At 35.8% G+C, this 11,852-nt stretch overlaps 1 protein-coding gene across 1 annotated transcript; it reads left to right on the top strand.

The window, feature by feature from the left end:
* The first annotated feature begins 7,208 nt into the window (after positions 1 to 7,208).
* Positions 7,209 to 9,400, top strand: LOC111892355 (uncharacterized). Its single transcript, XM_023888409.3, has 2 exons — positions 7,209 to 7,989; positions 8,717 to 9,400. Exons 1-2 carry the CDS (start codon positions 7,406 to 7,408, stop codon positions 9,159 to 9,161), a joined length of 1,029 nt encoding a protein of 342 aa, XP_023744177.1. The 5' UTR covers positions 7,209 to 7,405; the 3' UTR covers positions 9,162 to 9,400.
* Positions 9,401 to 11,852: the final 2,452 nt, after the last annotated feature.

The following is an 11,852-nucleotide window of genomic DNA, read 5'->3' on the forward strand; positions in this document are numbered from 1 at the left end:
ATCAGGCATAACCTACACAGGCTATCCTACTGCTGTCTACTCAATACTAGCATGCAATTCTCATAAAGCTGAACACATAAAGCAGGCACATAAGGCATCATCCTAGATCCTTAGTCCTATTCTAGCATGCTGTTCTACTGAAGCTGGAACTGAAACTGAAACTGAAACTGATACTGAAACTGATACTGAAAATCATAATATAACTTGTATAGGTAAATTGGGAGTACTTACTTGAGCTCGGTTGATTGCATGCACCACACCCTTTTCTCTTTTCAAAACTCTTTTTGCTTTTTCTAAAACTCTTCTCTTTACATTTTTTTTTTTTTTTTTTTTCTAAAATTGTTTTCTTTTCTCAAAATTCTTTTGTAACTACGATTTTTCTTTTGAAAACTCTATACCACTTCCTTAGTTTGAGTTCAGACACACTCAGGAGTGCGCCCGAATCCCTCAAACCAAGGCTCTGATACCAACTTGAAACGACCCAAAAATCACGACTAAAAAAAATTTCTTTTAAAACCTTACTAAAACTAGATTTATAAAAACATATCATAAGTTAAACGTAATTTTCGAGTATTAAATTCAAAACATAATATCATTATCAGAGTAAACATTCCCAGGTTGACTAATCTATGGTGTGTGCCATGCGATCACCCCGAGCTCTTCCCTCCACTACCGGAAGTACCTGAAAACAAAACTGAAAACCGTAAGCACGAAGCTTAGTGAGCTCCCCCAAACTACCACATACCATACGATAACACAATAACACATATTGGGCCTTGCCCACTGCATCGGGCCGAAGCCCGGAAACTGCATCGGACCAAAGTCCGGAACTGACTGGGACCTTGTCCCCTGCATCGGACCGAAGTCCGGAACTAACTGCATCGGACCGAAGTCCGGAACTGGCTGCATCGGACCGAAGTCCGGAACTGACTGCATCGGACCGAAGTCCGGAACTGACTGGGACCGTGTCCCCTGCATCGGACCGAGGTCCGGGACCGACTGCACATAGCATAGCATATCATAACCATTTATACTACATACTGCGTCGGGCCGTGGCCCGGGACATAAACACATACACTTAGCACATAAAACGTGTCTGAACCACGAAGGCATCAAACATACGAACTACTACATCGGACCGAAGTCCGGAAACTACTATTAACTGACATAAACTCACATATACTGCATACTACGTCGGGCCGTAGCCCGGAACACATAACACATAATTCCTGCTTGAGCCACGAAGGCGTCAAACATACTAACTGCTGTATCATATCAACATCCGAAACTACTGCTAGCTAAACGGGCCGGCATTGTGGCCTTAGACCCGTTCCTACTGGAAGGAAACTCACCTGAACTGCTGAGCCCTGCTGATAAACCTCTGGCTGCTACTCGACAATCCCCCGAACCGCTGCTCCTCTAGCTCTCCGAGCTATCAATATACATATAACACTTAGTCCAACTGACCTCCAAAGGTTAACCAAGTCAACTCTAGACAAAGTCAACCTTCCAGGTCAACCCTACTCGCCGAGTCACCTCACTGACTCGCCGAGTTCATAAATCCAGAGTCCTTCCACTCGTGACTCTACTCGCCGAGTCAGCCCCTGACTCGCCGAGTTTACCGATTCCGATTCCTGTCCTGACCAACTCACTGAGTCCTGGCTCGACTCGCTGACTCGAGTCTTAACTCGAAGGGTTTGGGACCACTCGACCTGACTCGCCGAGTCTAAGAACAGACTCGCCGAGCACACGACAAACTTCATCCAACTCGACGAGTTGTTCATCCAACTCGCCGAGTTCATGCCCATCTTCATCCGACTCGACGAGCTGTTCATCCCACTCGTCGAGTTCCTCCTCATCTTCAAGCTACTCGCCGAGTCCACTCGAAGGACTCGTCGAGTCCCCTCGATTCTACATACATGCAGAGGACCTTTGAGTCATGCATGGACTCCAAACTGTAGATCCACTCTTTTAAGGTCTATTCCTTACGTAAAGTTGCAAACTTTACGTGTAGAGAAGGAGATATAAGCAAGACACGCCATTAACTAGGGTGTAAGGCCAAGGGACTTCAAAATCAACACAATGACTGATACTTTATGCTTCTCCAGGCCCTAAAACACTTGAATCTGAAGTAGCAACTCCAGATCCGGCTTCTAACCCAAAATAATAACATTATGGCAAAAGAGCCCCAACAACCACACATAGATCTAGGTGCAAAAAGGGTCCAGGAACTAGTTTATTACCTCCAAGTGCTCAAAATGAACTCACAATCCCAGATCTATGGCTCCTTCTTGCTCCTCCAAGTTCCTTCTTCCTTTTTCCAAGCTTTAAAGCACCTTCCAAGGCTCAACTAGGAGATATGACGGCTAGGGTTTGGTGTTCTGGGGTAGAGAGGCAGTAGAGGAACCCTAGGAAGGAGAATGAGACGCTTAAATAGTCTCCAAGTCCCAGATTTAGGGTTTTCCTCGATCAGACCCAACTCGTCGAGTCTCCTTGGCCGACTCGCCGAGTCGGTCGCTTCCACCACAACCCGGATCCCGCTCGGACTCGCCGAGTCCCTCCTTGGACTCGCCGAGTCTCTTCTTAAAATTGAGGTCTTCTTTCTTTTCTTGACTTTCCAAACTTTGGGGTGTTACACTACTGATGAGTTTTGAGCATTCTAACACTTCCTAAGTGTACATGCAACCCTAATAACCTTGAATCTATGTTTTCTCTATATACATGCAAATTTCTTTTTCAAAGTTATTTCCTAACTAGCATGGCATGGGGATTACATAAAACATAGAAACTAGTAGAAATACATACCTTGTTGTTGCTTGGATTCCTTCAAGACTTTGTGAGCCTAGCACCCCAAATGTTGTGCCTCAAATGTTTCACACAACACTACAAACTTGGAATAACTTGACAGAATGTCACTTAGCCTCAAAAATCGGTTATGCCCTCTTATGAATACCCTTAGTGCCGATTTTGCATGCTATAAGGTTTCTTTTATAATGTGTCATAGTTAGGAGTTACAAATGTAAACCCTAATTGTCATGACTCTTCATTCTCATGACCCATGAGTTTGTAACTCCCATGGACTATCCCTGGAGCTCCATATGGTTATAACCAAACCCATAAACCATGGATCATTAATCCACCATAAAAGAATTGATGATTGTCTTAATCAACCCTATATATTTAATTAGTCTCACTTTGATCACCAAATTAATACTAGATTAATACTTGATCAATACTAATTAAATAATACTATTATTAATATATTAGAACTTATAATATATTAATAATCACAAGTGTACTTTCTCTCATTTTGTCTATCCAAGTATTGCAATGCCATGCAACCCAAATGGACCATGCCGGGTCGGGTCAAGTACATACCAAATAAAGTTATGGACTTAGACACTATATCCAACATTATCTTCATGTATTCACTATGGATAGAAAGGGTTCAATCCTTTGTGACACCCTGATATTCAAATATTTGGGTTGTGTAATATACTAAGGTGACATTCAATCGTCACGATATTTCATTTATGCCTCGGTTTGTTGGTGTTATGTTTCATTTTAAGTTAATCAAGATTACACTTAAATTGGGGAGGTTTGTTGGTGATTTGTTATCATCAATATTATTTAAGTGTAATGGGATTACTTTGTTGACCAAAGTTGATCTTGATTAATATTAAATAAGTAAGGAAGGTGTGGAGTACACACTTGTTTAAGTTTGATCAAGTTTTCAAAGTACACTGTCATTTAAGGGCGAAGACCCTAAACGAATGAGGGTCCGGGGGCAGCGCCCCTAGGAGCGGGGTCCAAGGGGGGGCAGCCCCTGGCTGGGGTCGAGTATATAGGGTATGCTGCTATATAAAAAAATGCATCAGAAAATTGTATTTTCCGAGAATTGACCATTGTTTGACCCTTATCCAAACTTCCATTTTATTTCGGTTTTTATAGTTTATGACAGTTTGAAACTGTCATATGACAGTTTTCAGACAAATATCATAAATTCGGTTTTGGTCTCATTTTTCTGGTACAGACGAAACTATCATCAAAGCATTCTAAATTCTTGTCTCTCTGAGTCTTATCTGATTAAAGAATACCGGGAGTACCACCCAAATGCTTTAATCTGAAAGTATTTTACACAATTCTCAGAATTCCAAGCCTTACTATACCCCAATTTCTAACAGGAGGTGGTTGACAATTGGAATAGGAAACCTTGACCTGAGAAAAAAAAATTAGCTTTCTTTTGGTTGTTTTTCGTCGGGAAGTCGTAAAGACAGACACCATAGAGAAAACCTATTCTAGGGTGATTCGTGGTGACAGAGAACATAAAAAACGATTAATAAAGCATACACTATAAAGAAAATATAAAACCTATATTACAGATGCTCTTTTTTAGTTAATAGACCAAATATCACTTTCACATTTAAGATGGAGACCTGAATACATTTGGGTTTGATATCTTAGACCATAGAGAGAATATCGAGAAAAAGGAGAGGAATTAGAATAGAAGGAAAACGTATACCTTAAATTTATTAGATAGGAAGATGGAAGGGTGGGGGAGAAGCAGATTTTACAGATTTGAGGTTCATTTATGAAGATATAGGCGGAGGATGGTGGTGAATGGTGAGACAAAATCTTACTGTAGAAGGACATGTGTATGCATTGCTTGGTATTAGATTGTGTGGAGTATGCAGGCTTTATAACATTTGTTGAAATTATATAGGTGATTTGTGGTTTCAACAAAAAAATAGCAAATAATACCCCGATTTCATCAAGAAATCGACGATTTCAGTGCATTTGGGGGAGAGAAAAAAGGAAAACAAAAGAACAATATATACCTGAAACGACATATGTTGTCGTCGGAGGTGTGGAGGGTAATGAAGGAGATGCGAAGGTGTGCGAGGTGGAACAGTGAATGACAACGTAGTAGGAGGCCAGAGTTGGGTTGTTTTTAAAGATGATGTAATCACTGGTGATAAAGATCGGCGGCTAGGGTTTCTGGAGAGACCCATGATAGATCAATTTGATGATGGATTCAAGGGAGCTTCTATTAGAATGTCTCTTCAAGTTTATATGAACCAAATGAACAGAAACTGCAACATATGAGGAAATGCCGAGATAAGTGAATGAACCAGGTCAAAACAACAGCTCCTTAATAAGAGGGGAAATAAGAGTTCCTTGACTTTTTCAATAGCCGAACAAATAATTTCAATACATAAAATTGTTGTAAATAATGCAATAAGCCTTGTACCTCTTAAAATTCAGGAAAACATGTTAAATGCTTATTAAGGTATATATATATATATATATATATATATATATATATATATATATATATATATATATATATATATATATATATATATATTGACACTAAAATCACAATGTAGAAATGTTGACACTAAAATCACAATGTAGAATATAGATGTTGGAAATTTTTAGGCTTATTCTAATATTATTCATAGATGTTTAATGTATTATTAATTATCCCAAAATTTCACGTCCTATTTTATAAACTAACTGTAGGGATTATAGATTAAAGCATAATTACGAACGTTAAGATAATAATTGTCATTTATTTTCCGCCGTCTTTGTTCATAAACAACTAAGTTTGATAAATTTCAGTTCCGTATATTTGTCCATTGATAGTATCACACGTCACATTTATAAAAAAATTCATTACCCGAAGCCATGTAAATATAATATTTTGAACACCGAATTTTTAGTCTATCGTTTCGCGAAACCGGTTCTAGTTTAGATTATAAAATAACGTCGTTATTAGACAAATTCTTAGATCATGAAATTTCCTCAAATTATTATCTAAATTGTAACAAATTTTCTTAGAATTTTTAGAAAGTATAACATTCGTTATTCATTATTAATATAGATCGTAGTACAAAAGGGCCCGCGAGGTGATTCAGTCATGCCGAAGTTTAAAATTGGTTGTGATTTTTGTGACGTTACACAAAAATTCTTGAAACGACTCCAATGTTTCCCAAATGCTTGGGTGATCTCAGAACCAATTTGGTTCTTTAAAATTCAAAATCGAGAAGACAATTATGATATTAGAGATTCTTCTGATATTGAATATCTATATTGAACATTTACTTGTAAAAAAGTTTAAATTATTTGGGCTAAATGTCAAGATTTATAACTTTAATACATTTGCGATTTATAACTTCAATATATTTTTGAGGCATAACTAATGATAAGCTATCTTCCATGCACTTGCTTTACCCAATGAATGTGGACGAGATGTACATACAACCACAACTTATGAGTCATGTTCACTTTAGGCCAAAGGACATGGTTGCTACGAGAAGTATTCATGGCTAGGTGGCAGGGTAGTCACGACCTTGCACATCATCCCAAATGCCACGATCGATTTGTGGCCTCATATGGTGTTTACAATAGAAGACCACACCGAATCGTTTTGTTCTACTTATTTGTTGCTCTCTCTTCTTTCTACACGCTATGATGGTTCAACTATGTTGTAGGTACACCACGAAGGTTGTGGAAGGAGATAATGGTGAGGTGGAAGGAACGTTGTTGAGGGAGATGGTGTGGAAATATACTCCAGATCCTTACATGTGTACTCCTTTCACTTCATCCATTTCCTAAATAAACGTAAAGTATTTTGCTTATTAATGATCGTAGTCATAGTAAAAAATAAATACTCACAAAAACCATGTCAAGTCTCTCAATTGAATAACACAAAAACGATGTATTACCAACAAAAACAAATGGAAATTAAATACAACCACAAATATCTACTTAGATTGTCCTCTGCAGTTAATATCAATACTGTATGACACATAATAGATAAGAATTTAAATAAAACAACAAGACATGTTAAAATCAATTCCAAATTTTAGAAATTGATACTTTTAGTCATATCAACTTAAAAAACTTGGTATCCAACTATTGGTAGTTTGGAAAAAACTTGGTATCCAAAGACGAATACCTTATCCCAATATCGACTCCGATCCTCGTATGTTTTCTGTTATAGCTCATGGTCTTATTTTAAAGAAAGGGCACCTTAAACTTAAAGAATATTCATTTGAGTTTTCATGTTAATATTATCTTTTGCCACATTTTAAAATACAAAAATATATTTTCCCAATTGAGGAAGTAATTACATTCTTGTGGACCCACTAGATCCTTTGGTCCCACCACCGGCTTCATCATAGATTCATACACACCAACACGTCTTTTTTCCATTGAACCCCTTCTTCTCCATCGAATCACATCACCGACTTCCGGTCAACATTTTCAATTTTCGGAGAGGAAAATCGGTGGTCAACTGTAGATAATCACCAGCCGGCGCCGTCGTGGTGGTGATCTGCGTCGTCTGGTTTCGTTGATTCATGGTTATTTAACCAATTGGCCATCGGTTAAGAAGAAAATGGGAATCGATTACTACAACATCCTCAAAGTGAACAGAAATGCTAGTGATGAAGACCTAAAAAAAGCCTACCGTCGTCTCGCCATGATTTGGCACCCGGATAGAAACCCTAGCAGTAACAAAGGAGAAGCGGAAGCCAAATTCAAGCAGATTTCTGAAGCGTATGATGTGTTAAGCGACCCCAAGAAGCGTCAGATCTACGATCTTTATGGGGAAGAAGCTTTGAAGTCCGGCCAAGTCCCTCCGCCCCATCCTTTTTCCTCCAATCGAGGTTACACCGCTCATCACTATCATACCAATAATCACCAGCATCCTGATCCTTCGTTTCGGTTTAACCCTAGGGACGCTGAGGATATTTATGCGGAATTGTTTGGAGGATCTGATGCCGCGGGCGGTGGCGCTGCTGGGCGGAGTGCGGGGAGGGCGTTCAAAGATGGGGCTTTTAGGGTTCCAAACGGTGGGGAGAGTTCATCGGCCAGGAAGGCTCCCGCTGTGGAGAATTTGTTGCCTTGTAGCTTGGAGGATCTTTATAAAGGCGCCAAGAAGAAGATGAAGATCTCTAGGACTGTAGCCAATTCTGCAGGGTACGTCTTTTCTGGTATTTTGCCATTTCTTTATCTAAAATTCTATTCATCAATTCTGCAAATGAGTAGGGTAATGATGGGATGATATACCATTTGGATATCAATGGATGATTTGATTTTCCTCTGAGTTTTGCTGCTTAACCCCTGATCACTTGACTAGATCACCCTCACCTAATCCTCATAATGCCAAATTTCGAAATAAACTTTGCTATATATCACAGTCGTAGTTGATTCAGTAAGCTCTCATATGCAACATCATGTTCTAAAACCTAGATTCAAGTCCCTGATATCCATTCTGATTGAATACATGTATATAGAGATAGGGAAAAACCATTGAAACAACCTCATGAAAATCAATTATGTAGGTTGCCTTTTTGGTCAGGACCAAAATCTAGCTGCTCTCATGCTTCCAATTATTTTACTTTCTTATCTTTCTTCATAACCTTGATAGTAGCTATGCACATACACTTACACATGCATATATGTTTTAAAGGACAAGAGCCTTTTTATGGTAGTAATTGCCATATGATTGAATAATACAACTTTATAGAGTTAATACGAGTCGTATAAATATGATTCGGCCTTTAAGAGGAAAGATATATTTAGTAGTGTACCCCTAACCCTAAGACAGCGTGATGATTTGATTAAACAAGTCGCGCAAACACAACATGATGATTAGAAACTTGTCACAAAAGTTATTTATTTCTTAGTATTTATTTGCATGCAGTAAGATTCGAACAGTTGAGGAGATCTTAACGATTGAAATAAAACCGGGTTGGAAAAAGGGGACAAAGATTACATTTCCCGAAAAGGGAAACCAAGAACCCGGTGTGATAGCAGCGGATCTGATATTTGTAATCGATGAAAAACCTCATGAAGTTTTCACAAGAGATGGTAACGACTTGACCATGAATCAAGAAATCCCGCTTCTAGAAGCGCTGACAGGAAAAACCCTCGAAATCACAACGCTCGATGCCAGAATCCTACGAATTCCCGTAACCGAGATCGTGAAACCGGGATACGAATTAACTGTCCCCAACGAAGGAATGCCGGTTTCAAAGGAACCAAGAAAGAAGGGAAATCTCATAATTAAATTTGATGTTAGGTACCCAACAAGGCTTACAAATGAACAGAAGTTGGATTTAAAAAGAGTCTTGGGTGGAGCCATTTGATCAAGAAGAAGATGTCAAGATATACACCTACATTTTCTGGTTTCAAGTACATATACTTTGTTGCTTGTATGCAATTGTTTTTGGTTGATTTCGTTTCGTATCCAATCATATGATAATTCATAGATTCATGGATAGATAGTTTATTGTTGGTAATTTGGTTTACTGAAGTCGTGATATTGACTTGGACTTTGCTTTTATGAATTGAATACAACTACCATAAAAGATAATTTTGCTATTAATATTATATCATCATTAATCATAATTTCATAATTCGTAACACTAGTGTATTTCACTCACAAATCGCACAGACCAACATAGGATTACCTGAAGTTATTGAAAAAATTGTTACATGATACAAAACTGAAATATGTTTAACCCAATCCACCAACTGAACCAGAAGTGAGAGGTTAAATAACCATGAATGGACTATTATATTCATATTTTTTTTTTCTTATACATTGATAATTTGATATATATGGTTTTAATAGAAGTTTACCTTGTTACGTGTTATACAGTTTAAAATATTTACAATATTTTATATTATATTAGTATGAACTTATTATTTTATAGTTAAATTCAATGGCACGTTTATTGTTACAACATATATATTTTTACTGTGTAATTATATTAAGCAAAAATTAAGCATCTAAATATATATTTTTCGAATAATTTGTCCAATTCATCCAGACATATTTATATGAGAAACAAAAAACCAATGTTTTAAAAAACCGGTTGGACTAGTCAAGTGAACAATTCAACTAGTATATATGTTATGTCTATTTCTGGACCCGAACGAATCAACTTATTTTTACCAAAAATCAGTTGAACCGGTTAAATTGAAAAAAAAACACACCAAAATGAAATATTTTGGCATTTTGCATAACATACTTTGGTGGTATTTTCACATCTATTTAGATTTTTTTTTTAAATTGAATAAAAATACATGGTAAATGTTATGAAATCTTTTTGAAACGTATGTATTCATCTTAAAACTATATTTTGTTTCAGTGTTATACTTTATTTTTTTTATTTATATGGATTAATGTAAAATTTATAGTTATGTTTTCTTAATATATTTGGAACGATCTACGACTTGTTTTTATATGTATTTTTACTGTTTGAATTTGTATATTTGTGTTTGTAGGTAAAATAGAAAAAAAATTAGAAACCCAATTGAATTGGCGGTGGAATTAGGAACTAGTCATTGTACCATTTAAATTAAAAGAAAAAAAGAAAAAAAGAAAACTGGTTCTTAAAAACAACGCCAAAACACCTTGTTGATTATCTTATAAAAACAAGGGTCAACAAATCCAATTAATTATGTAGAAAAAAAATTAAAAAGCTTAAAACGTTATATTTAGAAAAAAAAAACCTAGAAAAGCTATAAGTAAAAGAAAATGTTATAAAACATTAAAACAAGTGGGTAAAAAAATTGTAAAAAAGTTTTAAAAGCTTGAAACGTTAAAAGTTTTTAAAAAATGTACTAAAAGGCTTAATTTTTTTAAATATAAAAATATAAATGGTTTATAATAAATAATATGCTCTAAAAAAGTGTAAAAATATATAGTAAAAAGTCTATAAAATATTATATATATTTTTATAAAAAACTATAAAAAAACAAATTTGGAAGAAATTTATAAAAGAGTTAAACCAATTCATAACAAAGTCGGACCAGATTCGTAACAAAAATAACTTAAAAATAAAAATCATTTTAACCATAAAAACAATTCACTATATTGGTTAACTGTCATAATATATTAGATGAACCCATTTAATTAAAGATTTTTGACATAAAAGTCATAAAAGTCCTTATGTTTGTTAGGTTTTGTCTCTGTGACGATTTTTTGTTCGTTAATGTCCAAATTTTGTAAGGTTTTTTTTTTGTCCTTGCTACCTATAATAGTAGGTGTCCAGGGACAAAACCAACAAAATTTAACAAAATTAAGGATTTTCATGTCATATTTGGAAAACATAATTAGGATAAAAACATAGAAGATTTGTAAACTTAAGGGGTTTTTTTTGCAAATTTGAAAAACATAATTAAGATAAAAACATAAAAGATTTGTAGAAAGGACAAAAATGAAAAAAAACTTGACAAATTTTGGACATTAACGAACAAAAAATCGTCACAGGGACAAAACCAACAAAACTTGATAAACTTAAGAACTTTTATGTCAAAACCCTTTAATTAATATTGTTAGAAGATAAATAATATTTCAATACAAATGTTATGGATGTTTGAGAATGGTTTCCAAGTAAACGTTTACATGCAAAAGTTATGAATGTTGTAAATAGTTCCCAATGAAACTTTCACATGCATGTTAATGTTAGGTCTTGATATCCTGTGTCATGGTTCACTTGTAGTCTTGTACTCAATACAACGAGATTTATTGGAGCCTCATATAGAGATCGTGTTATGGCTATTTTTTACATATGTTTTCTAGCTATTTTGCCTTTGTTACATTCTCACTGGGAGTCCTTTAAGAACAAGAGAGAGAAAGACTTGAGATATGTTTGACTTTGAGATTGGCTTGGGATGGGGATTAGAAGCATATTACATTCTTTTTGAAATTGTTCAACTATTATTAATGAGTTCGATATTGTTTAGCAATGCTTATCTTTAAAATGTTTTCACCGAAGTATTTTGATGTTTTAAAAACCTTTTTAGAAGTTTGATTTTCGGTTCGAATC

This window comes from Lactuca sativa, chromosome 5 (assembly GCF_002870075.4).
Source record: "Lactuca sativa cultivar Salinas chromosome 5, Lsat_Salinas_v11, whole genome shotgun sequence".
NCBI classification, from domain to species: domain Eukaryota; kingdom Viridiplantae; phylum Streptophyta; class Magnoliopsida; order Asterales; family Asteraceae; genus Lactuca; species Lactuca sativa.

Bases quoted from the DNA above. Each gene is read 5' to 3' on its own strand.
- LOC111892355 (XM_023888409.3), top strand. From the start codon at position 7,406: ATGGGAATCGATTACTACAACATCCTCAAAGTGAACAGAAATGCTAGT. The intron at 7,990-8,716 runs GTACGTCTTTTC...ATTTGCATGCAG, and splicing joins ACTGTAGCCAATTCTGCAGG to TAAGATTCGAACAGTTGAGG.